The sequence below is a fragment of the Eretmochelys imbricata genome, chromosome 28 (genome assembly GCF_965152235.1).
Source record: "Eretmochelys imbricata isolate rEreImb1 chromosome 28, rEreImb1.hap1, whole genome shotgun sequence".
Taxonomy (NCBI): Eukaryota; Metazoa; Chordata; order Testudines; family Cheloniidae; genus Eretmochelys; species Eretmochelys imbricata.
In genome coordinates this window covers 6063197-6084126 of record NC_135599.1, presented here as the reverse complement: position 1 = coordinate 6084126, position 20930 = coordinate 6063197, and the positions used below count along the sequence as shown (strand labels likewise).

Genomic DNA, 20930 nt, shown 5'->3' with positions numbered 1-20930 from the left:
AGCCGGGGATGGGGGAGCTGGGGGGGGGGGGTCAGAGCCGGAGCTGGGGGGGTCAGAGCCGGAGCTGGGGGGGGAGCGGCTGGTGCTGGGGATTCTTGGAGCTGGGAGTTTGGGGCGAGTCGATTTACGGGGGGGGGGCTCAGAGCTGGCGATTGGGGGGATGTTTGCGGGGGGGGGGGGCGGGCTCCATGTTCAGATCTGGCCCTGCGGGAGCATTGGGGGTTGGAGCTGGGACTGTCTGAAGTTGGCTGCTTGGGATGTGAGCGAGGTCCCCCCCCCCCCCCGGGGGACGTGGGACGCTGGGGGTCGGGCTGCACCCAGCCGGGGGCCCTGCGTTTCCTCGGGAAAAGCTGGTCCCTGTTTCACCGTCTCCTCTCAGTCTGAGTCTCCCCCCCCGCCCCCCGACTCTGTACAGGAGTCTGCAGGGCAGGAGGGGGCCCTGAAATCTGACAGCCGTTTGTAGCAGTTTCCTCTCCTCTCCCCCCATCTTCCAGGAGCCCCCCCGAGAGCGTCGGGCCCCTCCGGGCAAAGAGAGAGAAGCAGCCGAAGCCGAGGAGCAGCGGCAAAGCCAGGAGCTGCTGGTAGGTGCCCAGGGCCCAGGTTCGCCAGGGATCCCGGTGCCCCGAGTGACGGCGAATGCAGGGCCCGGCCTGCCAGCCTCAGCCAGGGACCCGTCCCCACCGGAGCCCAGGGTCCGACACGGGGGGTGGCATGGTGCCCGTAGGGTGCGGGAGGCCGCTGGGCAGGAGCGGGTCAGTCTGTGTGAGCCCAGAGCCCTGCCCACGGGCTGTCTGCCCGTCACAGTGACCGGGGAGCCTTTCCCGCACCTGGGGGATGGGGAGGAAATGCGGGCTGCGGAGATGGAGGATTTGGTTTGGTGCAAGTTGATGAGGTTCTGGGGGGAAGTGTCCCTCCTGTTGGTGATGTACAGCTCGCCCCGGCCCTTATCCCTCCTCTCTTCCTGGGATAAATGAACTTCCCACCCCCCACCGCAAGAGATCTTGTGTTCTGGTAAATAACTCTGTCACCCGCCCCAAGGTGCATTTATGATTCTCCCCAGTTACCGAGCAGATGAATGTCAGTGCAGATAAATGCAAAGTAACACACATTGGAAAAAGTCATATCAATTATGCACAGAAAATGACGGGGTCTAAATTAGCTGTTGCCACTCAAGAAAGAGATCTTCGCATCACGGTGGACAGTTCTCTGGAAACATCCATTCAAGGTGCGGCGTCGGTCAAAAAAGCGAACAGACCATTGGGAATTGTGAAGAAAGGGAGAGATAATAAGACAGAAAACATCCGATTGCCTCTCTATAAATCCATGATCTCCTGCCGACAAAAATCTTCCATCCCACATGAGCAGCAGCTGTCTGTGGGAGAGTGCTCCTGCCGACAACGTGCTGTTCACCCCAGCACTTTTCGTGGGTCAAAATTTGTCACTGGGGTGTGTGTTTTTTAACACCCCTGAATGACAAGTTTTGCCGATGAAGTGCCGGGGAGACAAAGCCTGAGGCTGTTCAGCTTGGAAAAGAGACAACTAAGTGGGGGGGATAGGATAGAGGTCTATAAAATCATGACTGGTGTGGCAAAAGTAAAGAAGGACGTGTTATTTACTCCTTCCTATAACACACGCACTAGGGGTCACCCCGTGAAATGAATAGGCAGCAGGTTTAAAACAAACAAGAGGAAGTATTTTTTCACACACTGCACAGTCAACCTGGGGAACTCCTTGCCAGAGGATGTTGAAGGCCAGGACAATAACAGGGTTCAAAAAAGACCTAAATAAGTTCATAGAGGATAGGTCCATCAGTGGCTATTAGCCAGGATGGGCAGGGATGGTGTCCCTAGCTTCTGTTTGCCAGAAGCTGGAAATGGGTGACAGGGGATGGATCACTTGATTTTGAGCTGTTCTGTTCATTTTTCTTGGGCACTTGGCCTTGGCCACTGTGGAAGACAGGACACTGGGCTAGATGGTCCTTTGGTCTGACCCAGTATGTCCGGTCTTATGTTCTGTGTTCCCCTGTTACTGAGCCGCGCTCTCCCTGTTGCAGAGCTGGACGGCAGCCGAGAGGCAGAAGATGGTCTGGGAGTGGCAGGAGCTGCGAGGGTTTCTGGCGGAGCAGGAGCAGCGGCTGCTGTCCCGGCTGGAAGAGCTAGAGAGAGCCATTGTCCAGAGTAGGGATGCGGGCGTCTGCCGCCTGTCCCAGGAGATTTCCCTGCTTGGGGAGCGGGGAGGAGAGAAGGGGCAGCCGCCGCTGAGCCCACCCCTGCAGGTCAGGCTGTCGTTGCAATGATCACACGCAGCGTTCCTATAGGAGCGTCTCCACCCCAGACCCCAAAGCACTTTACAAAGGGGGGTCGGGGGCATTATCCCTATAGGACAAAGGGGGAAACTGAGGCACAGGGAGGGACAGAGCCATGGACAAGATCACAAAGTGAGTCTGGCAGCTGCGCCAGGGATGGGTCCTGGGAGTCCTGGATGCTGCAGCCCCAAAGCCTTCTCTCCTGGAAATGTCTGTCTGCATTTTCACTTGGAGGATGAAATCCCCTCCCCCACCATGCTGAGCCCCAGGCCTAAGGCCCCACTCACAGCAGGTTAATGGGTTCAGTGGGGCCAGGGGCCTTCTGGGTCTCTCAGCACTGGAGGAATTGGGTTCTCAATGCAGAGAAATATCTTCTGCCTGCAAAGTGCCTGGGGAGAAGGTTTCCTCACTGGTGACCTGCCAGCAATAGGGGAAAGTCGCTGGTAGGGGGTGGCAGCTGCTCTGGGAATGTCAACCTGAAATTCCCCTCGTACCCGAGGCTTCAGTGGTGACTCCCCTGCAGAGCAGGAGGCCTCCCCACCCAGGGACATGCCCCCTGACTGCCTCCTCTTTCTCTCCCTCTTTAGGGTGCTGGGAGCACTGGGGGCAGGTAAGTCCTGGGCTCCACTTTGCTCCCCGTCATGGGCCGTTAGGGTTGATAACTGCACTGAATAGGAAGCTGCCCCCTGCCCTTGGAGCATGTGATTCTGCCTCCCCCAGTGGCTGACTCAGGGAGGAGAAGAGCCGTTCACGGTCTGATCGCTCAGGAGGTCACAGCAGGGCTGCTAGACACAGGGCCGATGGGCCCGACCTGGCCTGTCTCCCGGCCGCATCCCGTGTTCTGAGGGTGCAGAAACTCAGCTTTTGAATTTTTTAAAGTGAATTGCTGGCCCCCCGCATCTCCGCAGAGTAAAGGGAGACAGCGTTGCCTTGCTGGGGCTGCCGGAAACCGTAGCTCAGAGAGCGTGAACTCTCCTGTCCCCTGTTAATGTCATCGGGGTGTCAAGTGAAGGGAGGACACTTTGATGTCAACATTCAGCGTTCCCTGGCTGATCACCTGAGCAGGTGGAAAGGGGAAGGGGAGGGAGTGAAGCCTTCGTGGGGTGGAAATTGGTGGTTGCTGTAGGGAGGGAAGAACAGAGGAGAGACACAAGGACAAGGAAGCAAGAGGGAAATGGAGAAAGGAGGGGAAGAACTATCGGGGGCCCTACAGGGGAGTCCAGGAAGGGGTCTGTTTTCCCCCTGAGTGACACTGAGTGTGACAGACAAAGACTTAGCAAAATACTAAGAATTAAAATTGTATTTCCTATATGAAGGGCAGATTCTCACCTTGTCCTTTGCACGGGGGTGTCCCATGGAGAGCAGTGGGTGTTCTGCTGTGAATGGAGCAGGGCACAGAGTCCTAAACTGACGCCCTGGCCCACTGACCATAACGGACAGTGCAATATGACCCTCTCTGCCAAATGAGCTGGATGCCCCAGGGTTACTGCTTCAACTGAAGGGCTTGGGGGGGTTGGCATTAAAGGGCCCAGATTCACTCCCTGGTGGAGATCTGAGCTCCGTCTGTGGCCACTGTCAGCATGTAGAACCTGCCCAGGCTTCGATCTTTTTCTCCTCCCCTTCCACATAATCCCAGTGCTGGTGCCCCTTACTGCAGTAAACCAGCAGTGGGAGGTGGCTCAGCACCCCACAGAACCAGAGCGTCCCGGAGAAAGCTCCTGAAGAATGTTTCCGTTCCTTGCTCTGGTGTCTCCCCACTTCCCATCTCTCTGGAGAGCCCAGGGTTGAGGGCGGGTGACTCACCGTGACAATGACCATCTCGGGCTACAAAGCTCAGATTCAGGTTTCCTGGAGTTTGGGGGTTGTTGGGCTCAGGGTCTGGGGATCAGGCCTATTTCTCACCGCTCCTCCTTTCCCCGGCAGGGAGGACGGGGCATTTCGGAAGCCGGAGCCGGGGTTTGCGGAGCTGGAGAGGAGACTCACTGATTTCTCTCTGAAAAGTGCCGTCCTGCAGGAGGGGCTGCTGGGATTCAAAGGTGAGTGGGAGTCTGGGGGTGGTGTATCCTCTGGTTAGAGCGACCCTGGCCCTGGGGAGGAGTCGGGGACTCTCAGGATGTCACTGACCCCAGGCTCCATCTCACAGCCCCAGCTCCACGAGTCGCCCTTCCCCATGGGAGTCGCCCTGTGGGGCTGGCTCTCCCCAGTGGCTGCATTATCAGCCTCAGATCTCTGTCACCATCTCATAGTTAATAGCAGTTACATTAATAACTTATGGGAACCTCCCCAGGAAAGCGAGGGCCTGAATTCTCTCCTCTCTCTTCCTCTCCTTCCCCTAGAGATGCTGCGACTGGAGCTGGGAAGTGACACGGGTACGTGTCTGTCTCTGACGGGTCATGGGCAGATTTCAGACCAATAACCCTTTTATAGAATCAGAGAATATTAGGGTTGGAAGGGCCCTCAGGAGGTCATCTAGTCCAACCCCCTGCTCAAAGCAGGACCGATCCCTGACTAAATCATCCCAGCCAGGGCTTTGTCAAGCCTGACCTTAAAAACTTCTAGGGAAGGAGATTCCACCACCTCCCTAGGTAACGCATTCCAGTGCTTCAGCACCCTCAGAGTGAAAAAGTTTTTCCTAATATCCAACCTAAATCTCTCCCACTGCAACTTGAGACCATTACTCCTCATTCTGTCATCTGGTACCACTGAGAACAGTCTAGATCCACCCTCTTCGGAACCCCCTTTCAGTTAGTTGAAAGCAGCTATCAAATCCCCCCTCATTCTTCTCTTCTGCAGACTAAACAATCCCAGTTCCCTCAGCCTCTCCTCATAAGTCATGTGTTCTAGACCCCTCATAATTTTTGTTGCCCTCCATTGGACTCTTTCCAATTTTTCCACATCCTTCTTGTAGTGTGGGGCCCCACACTGGACACGGTACTCCAGATGAGGCCTCACCAGTGTCGAATAGAGGGGAACGATCACGTCCCTCGATCTGCTGGCAATGCCCCTACTTATACATCCCAAAATGCCATTGGCCTTCTTGGCAACAAGGGCACACTGCTGACTCATATCCAGCTTCTCGTCCACTGTAACCCCTAGGTCCTTCTCTGCAGAACTACTGCCAAGCCATTTGGTCCCCAGCCTGTAGCGGTGCATTGGGTTCTTCCGTCCTAAGTGCAGGACTCTGCACTTGTCCTTGTTGAACCTCATCAGATTTCTTTTGGCCCAATCCTCCAATTTGTCTAGGTCCCTCTGTATCCTATCCCTTCCCTCCAGCGTATCTACCACTCCTCCCAGTTTAGTGTCCTCTGCAAACTTACTAGGGTGCAATCCACACCATCCTCCAGATCATTTATGAAGATATTGAACAAAACCGGCCCCAGGATCGACCCTTGGGGCACTCCACTTGATACCGGCTGCCAACCAGACATGGAGCCATTGATCACTACCCGTTGAGCCCGACAATCTAGCCAGCTTTCCGTCCACCTTATAGTCCATTCGTCCAGCCCATACTTCTTTAACTTGCTGGCAAGAATACTGTGGGAGACTGTGTCAAAAGCTTTGCTAAAGTCAGGGAACAACATGTCCACTGCTTTCCCCTCATCCACAGAGCCAGTTATTTCGTCCTAGAAGGCAATTAGATTAGTCAGGCATGACTTTCCCTTGGTGAATCCATGCTGACTGTTCCTGATCACTTTCCTCTCCTCTAAGTGCTTCAGAATTGATTCCTTGAGGACCTGCTCCATGATTTTTCCAGGGACTGAGGTGAGGCTGACTGGCCTGTAGTTCCCAGGATCCTCCTTCTTCCCTTTTTTAAAGATGGGCACTACATTAGCCTTTTTCCAGTCGTCCGGGACCTCCCCCGATGGCCATGAGTTTTCAAAGATAATGGCCAATGGCTCTGCAATCACGTCCGCCAAGTCCTTTAGCACTCTCAGATGCAACGCATCCGGCCCCATGGACTTGTGCTCGTCCAGCTTTTCTAAATAGTCCCGAACCACTTCTTTCTCCACAGAGGGCTGGCCATCTCCTCCCCATGCTGTGCTGTCCAGTGCAGCAGTCTGGGAGCTGACCTTGTTTGTGAAGACAGAGGCAAAAAAAGCATTGAGTACATTAGCTTTTTCCACATCCTCTGTCACTAGGTTGCCTCCCGCATTCAGTAAGGGGCCCACACTTTCCTTGACATTCTTCTTGTTGCTAACATACCTGAAGAAACCCTTCTTGTTACTCTTAACATGTCTTGCTAGCTGCAACTCCAGGTGTGATTTGGCCTTCCTGATTTCACTCCGGCAAGCCCGAGCAATATTTTCATACTCATCCCTGGTCATTTGTCCAATCTTCCACTTCTTGTAAGCTTCTTTTTTGTATTTAAGAGCAGCAAGGATTTCACTGTTAAGCCAAGCCGGTCGCCTGCCATATTTACTATTCTTTCTACACATCGGGATGGTTTGTCTCTGTAACCTCAATAAGGATTCTTTAAAATACAGCCAGCTCTCCTGGACTCCTTTCCCCCTCATGTTGTTCTCCCAGGGGATCTTTCCCATCAGTTCCCTGAGGGAGTCACAGTCTGCTTTTCTGAAGTCGAGGATCCTTATTCTGCTGCTCTCCTTTCTTCCTTGTGTCAGGTTCCTGAACGCGACCATCTCATGGTCACTGCCACCCAGGTTCCCATCCACTTTAGCTTCCCCTACTAATTCTTCCCGGTTTGTGAGCAGCAGGTCAAGAAGAGCTCTGCCCCTAGTTTGTTCCTCCAGAACTTGCACCAGGAAATTGTCCTCTACACTTTCCAAAAACTTCCTGGATTGTCTGTGCACCGCTGTATTGCTCTCCCAGCAGATATCAGGGTGATTGAAGTCTCCCATGAGAACCAGGGCGTGCCACCTTGTAGCTTCTGCGAGTTGCCGGAAGAAACCCTCGTCCATCTCATCCCCCTGGTCCGGTGGTCTATAGGAGACTCCCACCACAACATCACTCTTGTTGCTCACGCTTCTAAACTTAATCCAGAGACTCTCAGGTTTTTCTGCAGTTTCATACTTGAGCTCTGAGCAGTCATACTGCTCCCTTACATACAGCGCAACTCCCCCACCTTTTCTGGCCTCCCTGTCCTTCCTGAACAGTTTATAGCCATCCATGACAGTACTCCAGTCATGTGAGTTATCCCACCAAGTCTCTGTTATTCCAATCACATCATAATTCCTTGACTGTGCCAGGACTTCCAGTTCTCCCTGCTTGTTTCCCAGGCTTTGTGCATTTGTATATAGGCACTTGAGGTAACGTGCTGATCGCCCCTCGTTCTCAGTATGAGGCAGGAGCCCTCCCCTCTCACACGCTCCAGCTCGTGCTTCCTCCCGGTATCCCGCTTCCCCACTTACCTCAGGGCTTTGGTCTCCTTCCCACGGTGAACCTAGTTTAAAGCCCTCCTCACTAGGTTAGCCAGCCTGCTTGCGAAGATGCTCTTCCCTCTCTTCGTTAGGTGGAGCCCGTCTCTGCCTAGCATTCCTCCTTCTTGGAACACCATCTGAATGGTCAAAGAATCCAAAGCCTTCTCTCCGACACCACCTGCGTAGCCATTCGCTTTTAGTGACGGGGGATTGCAGCCTCCAGCCCTTGGAAGCTGTGGAACAATGTGAAGCGATGTTACTTTGTTCTTGCACCACTGTATTTTCAGCAGACTTGTCTCTTAAATATTTTAGCTCATCAATGTCACTTAAGCATTTAAAGTTTTTGCAAGATTTTTTCGTCCTCTAATTTTTTGTTGCTTTTACTTTTTTAAGTATTGCATTGTTTACTAATTAATTTAATTTTAGTCATTTCATTTTGGCATTTTTAATTGCGGTCATATTAAGTGTTTGGTCATTAAGTTTACATAGTCTGATTTAAAAGTTTTTTTTGTTTGTTTTTAAGACCGCTAAGATTTTGACAACTTTTCCTGGTTTTGAATGTCTGCTTGAGACTTTTTTTACAAAATACAAAGGCTGAGCTCTTTTTGAACATGTATTTGAAAGTTTCCTGGAATGATTTTATACATTTAAGATAGACTCTTAATTTTCCCCCCAATACATTCCTGTTCACCCCTGGGATAATTAATTTCTGGGGAACATCTTCAGCAGAGCTAGAATTATTGAAAGGCGTTGCACCAGAGAGTAAAGGCACGGAGGCAGTGGCCTGCGGGGAACAGAGTATGTTTCATTACTAATCCTGCTCTTTTGAGGGGTCCTTTTAGAAAATAATTTAACTTACAAGCATTTAGAGACTTTAAGAAAGTCACTACTCACTGGAGCAATGGGTCTCTTTGGAATATATTTTAACTGACAAGCCCTTACAGCCTTTGTGAGAAAGGAACAGGATATAACAGAATTTAAAAAATGAAAATTAAGAATCGTGGATCATCAGTTTGCTGCTTCTGACTTGGGTTGAGGAACCTTGGAGGAGTTGTGATGAGAGACAAACTTGCCAAGTTGGTAGATGATTTTCTTTCTTCCCTCTCCCCCATTTTTAAATCCATATCCCTAAGGCCAAATTTGGCATAGGTAACTTTGTTCCTACATTTTCTTGTTCTCCAAGCATGTTCTTAGTACTGTCCTGGAACGATATCATTAGCCCCCTTTTGTTTGGACTCATTTAATTTTCTGCATTTGGTCTTCTTGCACCTGTGCATCACATTCATGGCTGAAAATAATTTAACGTAATTTTCATCAACTTGTTGCTTTTGGGTATTGTAAGATCTTCTGAACTTTCATATTCTTTTCACAGTGAAGTAAGGAAGAGAGTTCAAAACGTGGGTGTTATTGGAATTAACAGTTGCCAGGGTTGGTCCATATATGCCATAGCACTTGGCTCATTCATGCTTTGTCTGGGTACAATGTAGCCCTCTCTCTCCAGTCGTAGTCAATGACGATACAAAATAAAGATCTAGGCTTGTGTTTCTCGGCTGGTGGTTTGTGACCCCCGGGGGCTCAGGAAAGGCAGGCAGGAGGCTGTGATATGTTGAGCATTTCATTATGATCCAAAGCAAAGAAAATCTCATTCCCCCTCTCCTGCACTCCCTTGTTCATTATGGTTAAGTATTCTCTGTCAGCCTCTTGAAATATACAAGTTATACAGAGACTCGGCGTGGATGCATGTTTTATTCTTACTTTTTTAGTAAATGTTCAGGGGTCAGAAAAAAATTGTTCATAGAATATCAGGGTGGGAAGGGACCTCTGGGAGTCATCTAGTCCAACCCCCTGCTCAAAGCAGGACCAATCCCCAATTTTTGCTCCAGATCCCAAATGGCCCCCTCAAGGATTAAACTCACAACCCTGGGTTTAGCAGGCCAATGCTCAAGCCACTGAGCTATCCCTCCCCCAAAACTTGCAGTAAGTGGTACTCGCTTACTTATTTCAGCTGGGAAATTAGGCAGTTTTTGCAGCTGTGCACAGTAACCCTTTCATTACCTGTATGACAGCCAGTGAGACTGAAACCCCTTGGGTGGTTAGTAGAGACGGGGAGGAGGCAGAAAGTTTGGATCCAAACTGGCATTCAGTGCTATCCGCAATTGCAGGAGATCCTTGGTCACTAAGTCTCCTGGGCAGAGGAAGGGGACGGGGGAAAGACAAGACAGAAAATGAAGGAGAAATAAGTGGGAGGTGGGAAGGTCACAAGCTCCCAAACGTGCCCACATCCAGTCAAAGTCTAAGGCCAGAAGGGACCATTGGAACATCTGGTCTGACCTCCTGTCTACCACTGGCCACCAACACCACCCAGCCCCCACCCCTGCACTAAACACAACAGCTGGAGTGAGACCAAAGTCTTGCAGCCCACGGGAGCCTAGAGTGTTATATGCCCCAGGCAGAGAACAGGAGGGACTGAGATGCACCAGTGCCCCAGACCCCTGCAGTGGCAGGGAAATGTTAAGTGAGATGTTTCCAGGTAATCCTAGTGAGTGACCCACACCCCACGCTGCAGAGGAAGCTGAAACCCCCCCAGGTCACTGACAACCTGACTCGTCTTCTTCTCTGGCTGTTCCTGAATCTTCAGAGGAAGGAGATTAAAAAAAACCCTCTCAAAATACATTACGGGGCAAAGTGCCTTCCAGACCCCTGGCAGTGGTGGCTGAGACTCTGAAGCGTGAGCGTGAGGAATGTCATGCATAAAATAGAAGTGAGCCCCACTTAATGGTCCACTCTTTGTGTCTATTGACAATGCCTTCCAGCTGAATATCACCAGCAAAATTCCTTTCATTTCCTGCACCAGCACTGGGCAGACTTTGTCCTGTCCCTGCCTGGTCCCCACCATTGCGGGAGTTGCTCTCAGGGTTTTAAAACTAGGGCAGTGGATTTAGTGCTGGTGGGAGGGGTTGGGTCTGGGCTGTGATAACGTGATGGAATGTTTTCCCAGCATGCGAGTCAGAAACATCTTGTGCAGGGAAAGGGCCGGGGCAAATCACGATGTGACAGGAACTAGAGGCCCTTCTGAAATCTTCCCTGTCCCCCTTCTCACCCTGACAGGTGGCAGAGTAATCCGCACCTTTGGCTCCAGATTGTCCCAGCCTCTCACAGGACGGGGAAGGGAACTGGCTGTCGTGCAGCCAGTCCAGGTAGGGATTATTGCGGGGTTGCTAGTGGGTTCCCGCTGGAGGGAGAGGGGCAGGAAATACCGAGGGCCTGGGATCTTTGGAGGAGTTTAGTCTGGAGGTGGGATGGGGGCAGGAAATACCCAGGGTGGAGAAAGAGAGGGGGACAAGGCATGTGACAAACTTGCTGGGAATTGTTGACCCCACGTCCTGGATTCCGGGAACAGACGTAGGGGTTTGGGGGAGGAAATTACCCTATTTGTAGAATGGGGTTGGCGGGGAGAACACTGGACAGTGCTGGGAAAATGGATCAGATTCCCAGTGGAAGAACATAAACCTACCCGCCAGAGGCTGCTATGAGATATGAAGCGGGGGGGGGGAAGGGTTACTCACCAGTGGGGCGTAGAGTAGATAACCCCTCCCCTTCCTTTCAGCTGCTGGCAATGGGAAGCATGTTGGGATTCCTATTGCGGAGCCAACCCTGGAGCCTACTGGGGGCCCCATCCCCTGTATCAGCCTCTGGCTTGTAGGTGTGTGATGAATGAGAAGATGACCTTAGAATCATAGAATATCAGGGTTGGAAGGGACCTCAGGAGATCATCTAGTCCAACCCCCTGCTCCAATCAGGACCAATCCCCAATTTTTGCCCCAGATCCCTAAATGGCCCCCTTAAGGATTGAACTCACAATCCTGGGTTTAGCAGGCCAATGCTCAAACCACTTCCCCCTCTGTCTGCTGCGAGGGACTAGGGGATCTCTATCTCCCCTCCTGTTTTGCCTCCTGGCGGCTCTGAGCAGGGTGGGGTGGGACTCTGTTGACTGTCAGCCTCCCAGAGCTTCCATTTGATTGGCTTCTCTTCCTCCATAAATAGTGGGGCTGTGTGTGGGGCAGCAGGTCCTGAGTGTGGGGCTCTGGCTCTTTCAGGGGCCGGTGACCTTCGAGGAGGTGGCTGTGTATTTCACCAGGGAAGAGTGGGCTCTGCTGGACCCCCGTCAAAGAGCCCTCTGCAGAGACGTCATGCAGGAGAACTACGAGAATGTGACCTCGCTGGGTAAGGGTTCCTGTGCCCTTGGTTATTAGAAGGGGAAATGCCGAGTTAAGGTTCACACCAGCCCCACAATGCCACCTCTACTCTGCCCTATCTCAGCAACAGCCCATTAAGTGCATTGAAATGGGGCAGACTGGGTCCCTCAGGGTTCACATGCGCCTCCCTTCATATCATGGTCACAGCTCTGCCAAGCTACTCCAACTACTCCCTCCACCATCCAGTTACGCCTACAGCTGACCCAGTGCACACAGCTGGGGGGCATGCGGATAAATGCTGGGATTCCCTCCTGTGAACACAACACAAACAAGGGCATGTTCTTAGTCCTTCATATCTATTGTAGAATCATAGATTTTATGGTCAGAAAGGGCTATTAGGACATCTAGTCTGACCGCCTATATAACACAGGTCATAAAATTTCCTCGAGTTACTGCTGTACTGAACTGAATATGCTGTGTTGGACTAAATCCTCCCCCAGAAAGGCATCCACTCTGACTTGAAGACTTCAAGAAATGGAGAAACCTCCACTTCCTTTGTTAGTTTGTTAACCTTTGCACCAGCCATACTGAGCCACTCCCAGTGGCTAGCGCCAGCTGCAGGGCTAGGGGCAGAGTTAAGGTTACATTTTAGGGTTGGTGTGTATATTAACTCTTCCTTTTCTGGTTTTCAGAGGTTTAAGTTTAGCCACCACACACCTAGTGGAAAGGCATGCAGCAGAACTGGGCAACCTGTGCTCCATATTTATATAGTTTGGGGGCTTTTGATGTCCTCATTTTTTTAATAGACTTTTTCGGCACTCTGTTTCTGCATGAGAGATTTTGCCGGCATAATTCTATCAATTAAGGATGTGGTTTTTTTGCATCCTAACAAACAGAGCTATGCTGACAAAACTTTGCAGCTCAGAAGAGGCCAGAGTCTGCAAGTGGATTTTAAAACACTTTAAAATATTGCTCTCAGCCCTGAAATTTTGGAATCCGGGGGAAATGTCGAAGAGGAACTCCTGCAGAATGCAAGCAAAATGCACAATACACATAGTCTGAGAATTAACAGTGGTACGGCTCTGACTCAGATGAATTGGTGTAGCTCAGAGGCAGTGGCCACAGCATGTCCTCTTCACCCCACCAACCAATGACTGAGAGCAGTGTGAGGTTACTATTCAGGAGTTCTTGTGGAGGAGGGGAGAGGAGAGCAGGGAGCAGTGGGAAGAGAGAAGATGATGGGGGAACTAGTGCTTGTTTGGTGCCAGAAGCTAGGGAGGGCTGAGTGTAGTGGGAGGAAGGGGATAGGTATGTGGAAGATTAGACTAGAGGGAATCAGGGAGGGATGGAAGGGAAGAGGAGGTGAGGAATCAGAGGCAGAATCTCCTGGGAACAGGTAGTGTGGTGGGTCGGGGGAGTGGGAGACTGGGAATGGAGAAAAGGGGGTGGAGGTCCCAGCAGTGGTGCTGTTGGAGGGGGAGGATTGGGTAGGAGATCTGGGATACGTGGAAGTGGAGCAGACTGAGGATAGTGGGAAGGGTATGGGGAGTGGTTGCTCCAAGGAGCAGGAAGGATCTGGTGGCAGTGGGAAGGGAAGGTTTCAGGGAGGCAGATATTTGGGGCCCTCCGCTGAGAATGCTTTTGCCAAAGTCTCTAATGCCCTCTCCCTAAGCAAAGCTCAGAATCAGCACTCCATCCTTATTCTTCTTGACCCGTCAGCCGCCTTTAATACCACTGACCATGGTCGTCTTCTTGACATCTTGTCTTTTTCCTGGCTCTTCTCCTACCTCTGTAACCACTCTTCAGCGTGTATTTAAGAAGATCCTCCTCACCCCCCACACACACTCTGGTTTTCTGTGGGGGTTCTACAGGGCTCAGTCCTTGGTCACTTCCTCTTCCTCTGCACTTTGTCTCTGGGAAATCTCACCCATAAACACAAATTCAGCTTCTGTCCCTATGCTGATCAATCACAGATCTACCACTCTACTCCAGCCCTGTCTCCTTCTGTCCAAACTGAAATCTCAGCCTCCCTCTGATGACTCCTTGTGGATAGCTAGCCATCAACTCAAGCTCAACATCTCAAATGTCTAGAACAGAGCTCTTAATCCCCCAAGCTAGCCCTCCCGCCATCTCCTTTCTTGCTGTTCACCCCAGAATTAGCTGATGAAATCTCAGAGCGTCTGGCAAAATTTGCAAACTCAGATGACAAGATAAGTTCCAGAAGATTGGAGAAGGGTTAACATAGTGCCCATCTTTACAAAGGGGGAAAAGGCGAAGCTGGGGAACTATAGACTACTCAGCCTGACCTCAATACCAGGGAAGCTACTAGAGCAATGAATAAAATATTCAGTTTGTGAATACCTGGAGGACGAAGGGCAATCGAGAGGAGCCAGCATGGATTTACTAAGAACATAGTGTGACAAACCAGCTTGATCATCTTCTTTGATAGGGTAACTGGTTTGGTGGCTAAAATAGACCTGGACTTCAAAAAGGCTTTTGACACGATCCCATGAGTAAGCTGGAGAAATGTGGGTTTAACGGAACTACCATTAAGTGACTATATAATTGGATACACAACCGCAAACAAAGAGTAACTATGAATGGAATGATGTCAGATTGGAGGGATTTCTCAAGTGGGGTGTCACAGGGATCTGTTTTGGGTCCACTGTTATTTAACATCTTCATTAATGACCTGGATGTAGGAGTAGAGAGCATACTGATCAAATTTGCAGATGACACAAAGCTAGGGGGGTTATCAACACTTTGGAGGATAGAGCATCTTGATAAATTTGCAAACTGGGCTATAGACCACAAAATGAAATTCAACAAAGACAAGGGTAAGGTGCTACTCTTAGGGAAGTAAAACCCAATGCACAAATACAGGTTGGGGAATAACTGGCATGGCAGCAGCACTGCTGAGAAGGATCTGATAGTTGTGGTGGATCACAACCTCAACACGAAGTCAACAGTGTGATGATAATGCAAAAAAAGGAAATGCATTAACAGAAGCATAGCATGCAAATCACAGATGGTGACGGTAATGCTCTTCTCAGCACTGATTTGGCCTCAGGGGGACTCCTGTGTCCAGTTTTGGTCACAAGTGACTAGATAGGATGTAGAGAAACTGGAAAGAATCCAGAGGCAAGTGACAAAGATGATCAAAGGGATGGAACACAAGCCAGTGAGCAAAGGCTGATGTAACTGGGTGTGTTTAGTTTGGAAAAAAAAGAGTTGAAGGGGTTGGGGGGTTATAGTCGTTTTCAAATACTCAAAAGGCTGTGTAAATGTGTGTGGCCATCCCTCCTGGTCTATCCCTGAGGGAGGCCATGCCACCTCACGGTCATGCTCCTAGCACTGCAATCAATTAAGGGGGGATTATCAGTCTTCAAAGCTCAGACCACTTGATCCAGGCTGAGCAATAGTGAGTCTGTGGTGCCCGGCCCTCAGGCAGGACTGGGCACCAACAGTCCATGCTCTGGCCTGCAATCAGGGCAGAGCTGCAAAGTCTCCAAGCCCAGGCCCTCAGTCAGGGTGGGACAGCAAACAATTAGGGGCTTTGCCCAAGGCGAGCAGCAAACAGGCTAGGGCTCAGGTAAGGGCAAGCACCAAACAGCCTGGCATCCTAGCTCGGTGGATGGTAGACCAACACAGGCCTCCTGGCTGAAGATGGGGAGGCTACCACCCAACTGGCTGGGTGGCAGGAGGTAGGGAGACCCTGGCCCACCTGACTCCACGGGGTCCTAGCCCAGGGATCTAACAGTGGCAGTGTAGTTTGCCACTGGATCAGCGAGGATCCACCCGCAACACACTGACTTAGTGTGAGGCCAACACTCAATCAGACGATGGTCTAGTTTCCCTGGGCTACTTCCTACAATCCCCAGGGTTTTGGTACCTCTGGCCTGCATTTCCCTGGGATCAGTGGTCTTTGGCAACCCCATCAGCTTGTCGGCACCTCAAGTGGCCGGTGACCCTGGTTGGTCTGGCCATTCCACTGGCGGCAGTCCAAGCAGCTCCTCGGTGTCCCACTCTGGCAGTGGGTGATAAGCGTCTGTCTTCCTCAGCAGCTCCAGCCCAACTGAACTACAAGTCCCCCCTTTTCTAGTTCCGCTTCCTGTCCTGCCCCTCAGCTTCCGGAGGGGTGGACGTGGCTTTCCTGGCTCTGTAGCCCAAGGGGCAGGTTGTGGTCCCTGCTGGTCTTCCTCGCTACGGGCTGCCGTACAAAGAATGGAGAACAGTTCATCTCTCTTGCCACGGAGGGAGGACAAAAGGCAGTGGGTTCAAACCACAGGACAGCAGATTTAGATTAGATTTCAGGAAAAACTTCCTAACTGGAAGAACAGTAGGAGCAGACGCCTAGGGAGGTGGTGGAAGTTTATTCACTGGAGGTTTTGAAAAGGAGGCTGGAGCCATCTGGTGATTTAGACTCAGCAAATCCTGCACCTTGGCAGGGGGTTAGACTAGTTGACCTTTGTGGTTCCTTTTAACTCTGTGGTTATAAGGGGAACAGGAGTTAGCCCTTTGAAAAAGCTAAAGCTAGCATGTCGCCCATTAAGGGTATGTCTGCACTGCATCTGGAGGCTGCCTCCCAGCCAGAGTCCATGCTGACTCCCTACAAATAAGGGTGGAGGCCCTAACATCAAAGCAATGTCTCCACAGCCATTTTTAATGCACTAGTGTGAGACCCAGCCTGGAAGGTGGCTGACTTCCTGATGCACGGTAGACATACCCTAAAGAGGGTGGTCCCAAGGGATACTGTATGAAGTTTGGGTCATCTAACTTCCTGTAAATCCATGACCCAGCCGCCTCCCTTGGCACCCTGTCACCGTGCCTTAGGGGTCAGAATTGAGGATGCCAAATTCAGGACAAACTGCTGAGAAATAGGGCAAACACAAAACAAAACTGGTGGTTATTCTTTTATAAAATAGACCAAACCAGCCACAAAAGTAAACTCCTGTTTCACCACACTGGCTAACAAGAAAACATAAAGGCAGTTTTCACAGGCATTCCAGTTCTTATAACACCACCAAAAACACTGGATTCAGATATGAGTATTTAATAGAACCAATGTCATTAAATAATAGGTTCTTCTGATCCCAAAGGGCTAGCCACTCCCAGGTCAATATACAACTTAGATCTTACCCAAAACTCATGCTGGTGCCAACCCTTTAGTATCTAAAATCTAAAGGTTTATTCATAAAAAGAAAGAAAGGTGAGAGTTAAAATTGGCTAAGGGAATCAATTACGTACTGTAATGGCAAAGTTCTTGGTTCAGGCTTATCGCAGTGATGGAATGAACTGCTGGCTTAAGTCAAGTCTCTGGAACACATCCACAGCTTGGATGGGTCATTCAGTCCTTTGTTCAGAGCTTCAGTGTGTAGCAAAGTTCCTCCAGAGGTAAAAAGCAGGATTGAAGACAAAATGGAGGTGTTTCCAGGGCCTTTTATAGCTTTTGCCATGTGGAGGGCATCCCATTGTTCTTACTGTGGAAAATTAGAACAACAAGATGGAGTTTGAGGTCACATGGGCAAGTCACGTGTTCATGCCCATTTTCCCCCAGTCATTGCAGGAAGCCATTACCTAGATTCCAGACAGCACATTTACATGACAGTCCACTCAGTGTAGATGGGCTTCTCCCATGGTCCATTGTCAACCCAGTGTTTCTTGATGAACCACTTAGTTTGATCAGTCCCTCCAAGACGTGCTAGCTAGCTACCTTGTAGGCGTTACCCTGTTATGCTTATAAGAAACGCACAGGATCATTTTCAGGGGAAAAGGCAATATGCTGTGTTTACTGAAGATACAACATTTAGTATACGCATTCAATCACACACCACACACACACACATTGTCCCGCCAGTTGATGCTATAGTTACCAGTCCAGAGTCCGGATCAACCTACTGGCCAGCTAGGTTGATCATGGGTAGGAGAAGCTGGGTTACGTCGGTCGTCACATGGTGCTCTGGGGAAATCTTGGCAGGGTGAAGCCAAAGTTTCATGGCAAGGCCCCCTGTTTATATAGTGATTTTCCTTCATTAGGACCAATGAGTTTTGCACCATGATGCTGTAATCAATTATTGTTTGATGAGTTCTTGTTTTCTTAAATTGTCCTTCTCATCCTTTATCTTGTTCTTTCATCAAGTCCCTCAGGGAGCTATCCCATGCTCGTTTAGTTCACAGCTGTCTTGTCCTCATTGATAGGTTCCTGTCTCATCTTTTGAGTCATCCATCTGCCCTCCTTTGACATTTCAATAGGGGCGTGCTGCAGCCTCCCGGCGCCCTTGCGTCTGTCTCTCATACCTCTCTCGTACATCTGGTTCAGCGATGGCCTTCACACTTATCTCTTAACACACACATTTCTCATTCACACACAAAACAGAATTAATTTACATACAACATTTTGAACAGGAACATCAAATTCCAATACAAAAGAAAACAATCATGGCATTCGTTTGCTTATTTTAAAATGCTAAACCTACAACAAATTGGTGACCCGCAAAGGTCTGTTACTGCCTTGAAATCAGTCCAGACACAGATTCTGGCTGATGGATCTCCACTCGTTGACCCATTGGGCCATTCCTTTCTGTTATTCAAAAAGGGTGGCTGGCAGGATATGATCAAATCATACACCAATGCATTTAATACATACTACATTCTTATTCTTTATCCTTCATTCTAAATTCTATAAAATACCAACATAAAATCCTACTACTCCATTTGGGGGAAGAGTTTGGGGGAGTTCAGTTTCTGATTTTTATTTGACCTCTCTCAAGCACTTGTTTTGGTTTGGCCTTCCCCTTTCCGTCCCTGTTTTGAGGTTTCTGTCTCTATCACAGCTGGTGATGCAATGGTGTGTGAGAAAGAAGAGCAGAATTCTCAGCAGGAAGATGCTGAGCAAGTGGATAAACACAGAGTATTATCGCAAAGATCGGAAAGGAATGAGTCCAGGAGTCATGAGCAGGGAAAATCCTGTGAGAATCAGCCCAGACCAGAAAAAGAGCAGGGAAACCAACCAGGAGAGAAAGTGGATAAATGTATTTCCTGTTGGGGAACTCAGAAGGACCTGAAGGAAACCACAACACAGCAGGAAATCCTCAGGAGAAAGAGAAAAAATACATGCACTGAGTGCGGGGAAAGCTTCCATGACTTTTCAGCCCATATAAAGCATCAGAGAATCCAGACAGGTGAGAAACCCTGTGAATGCAGTGAGTGTGGGAATATCTTCAATTGCAGCTCAAACCTTATTACCCATAAGAGAATCCACACAGGGGAGAGGCCCTTTGAATGCCGTGACTGTGGAAAATGCTTCACTAAGAGCTCAGCCCTTTCTGAACATCAGAGAATCCACACAGGGGAGAGGCCCTATAAATGTTGTGAGTGTGGAAAATGCTTTACTAGTAGCTCAGCCCTTTCTGTTCATCAGAGAATCCACACAGTTGAGAGGCCCTGTGAATGCCGTGAGTGTGGGAAACGCTTCACTAACACCTCAGCCCTTTCTGACCATCAGAGAATCCACACAGGGGAGAGGCCCTATGAATGCTGTGAGTGTGGGAAACGCTTCACTAAGAACTCAAACCTTTCTGAACATCAAAGAATCCACAGAGGGGAGAGGCCCTATGAGTGCAGTGAGTGCGGGAAAGCCTTCAATCGCACCTCAAAACTTATTACCCATCAGAGAATCCACACAGGAGAGAGGCCCTATAAATGTTGTGAGTGTGGGAAATGCTTCACTAACACCTCAGCCCTTTCTGAACATCAGAGAATCCACACAGGGGAGAGGCCTTATGAATGCCGTGAGTGTGGAAAATGCTTCACTAAGAGCTCATCCCTTTCTGAACATCAGAAAAACCACACAGGGGAGAGGCCCTATGAATGCCGTGAGTGCGGGAAAACCTTCAATCGCACCTCAAACCTTGTTAGCCATCAGAGAATCCACACAGGGGAGAGGCCCTATAAATGCCATGAGTGTGGGAAATGCTTCATTAAGAGCTCAACCCTTTCCGAACATCAGAGAATCCACACAGGGGAGAGGCCCTATGAATGCCGTGAGTGTGGGAAATGCTTCATTCACACCTCAGCTCTTTCTGAACATCAGAGAATCCACACAGGGGAGAGGCCCTATCAATGCCGTGAGTGTGGGAAATGCTTCACTAAGAGCTCAACCCTTTCCGAACATCAGAAAATCCACACAGGGGAGAGGCCCTATGAATGCCGTGAGTGTGGGAAATGCTTCATTCACACCTCAGCCCTTTCTAAACATCAGAGAATCCACACTGGGGAGAGGCCCTATGAATGCCGTGAGTGTGGGAAACGCTTCATTTACACCTCAGCCCTTTCTAAACATCAGAGAATCCACACTGGGGAGAGGCCCTATGAATGCCGTGAGTGTGGGAAAACCTTCTCTTGGTACTCAGCCCATGCTAGGCATCAGAGAATCTGCAAGGGGGATCAACACCGTAAAATCCTCTAGGGCTGTCATAAATATAAAGGGAAGGGTAAACCCCTTTGAAATCTCTCCTGGCCAGGGGAAAGCTCCTCTCACCTGTAAAGGGTTAAGAAGCTAAAGGTAACCTCGCTGGCACCTGACCAAAATGACCAATGAGGAGACAAGATACTTTCAAAAGCTGGGAGGAGGGAGAGAAACAAAGGGTCTGTGTCTGTCTATATGCTGGTCTTTGCCGGGGATAGACCAGGAATGGAGTCTTAGAACTTTTAGTAAGTAATCTAGCTAGGTATGTGTTAGATTATGATTTCTTTAAATGGCTGAGAAAAGAATTGTGCTGAATAGAATAACTATTTCTGTCTGTGTATCTTTTTTGTAACTTAAGGTTTTGCCTAGAGGGGTTCTCTATGTTTTTGAATCTAATTACCCTGTAAGATATCTACCATCCTGATTTTACAGGGGGGATTTCTTTATTTCTATTTACTTCTATTTTTTATTAAAAGTCTTCTTGTAAAAACCTGAATGCTTTTTCATTGTTCTCAGATCCAAGGGTTTGGGTCTGTGGTCACCCATGCAAATTGGTGAGGCTTTTTATCCAACATTTCCCAGGA

At 49.7% G+C, this 20930-nt stretch overlaps 1 protein-coding gene across 1 annotated transcript; it reads left to right on the top strand.

Moving 5' to 3' along the window:
- The first annotated feature begins 254 nt into the window (after positions 1-254).
- On the top strand, positions 255-20481 carry LOC144258257 (uncharacterized). Its single transcript, XM_077806682.1, has 8 exons — positions 255-581; positions 2054-2275; positions 2893-2915; positions 4229-4341; positions 4642-4674; positions 10792-10880; positions 11781-11907; positions 18713-20481. Exons 2-8 carry the CDS (start codon positions 2081-2083, stop codon positions 20344-20346), a joined length of 2214 nt encoding a protein of 737 aa, XP_077662808.1. The 5' UTR covers positions 255-581; positions 2054-2080; the 3' UTR covers positions 20347-20481.
- The last annotated feature ends 449 nt before the right edge of the window (positions 20482-20930 follow it).

Bases quoted from the DNA above. Each gene is read 5' to 3' on its own strand.
- LOC144258257 (XM_077806682.1), top strand. From the start codon at position 2,081: ATGGTCTGGGAGTGGCAGGAGCTGCGAGGGTTTCTGGCGGAGCAGGAG. The intron at 4,342-4,641 runs GTGAGTGGGAGT...TCCTTCCCCTAG, and splicing joins GGGGCTGCTGGGATTCAAAG to AGATGCTGCGACTGGAGCTG. The intron at 10,881-11,780 runs GTAGGGATTATT...TGGCTCTTTCAG, and splicing joins CTGTCGTGCAGCCAGTCCAG to GGGCCGGTGACCTTCGAGGA.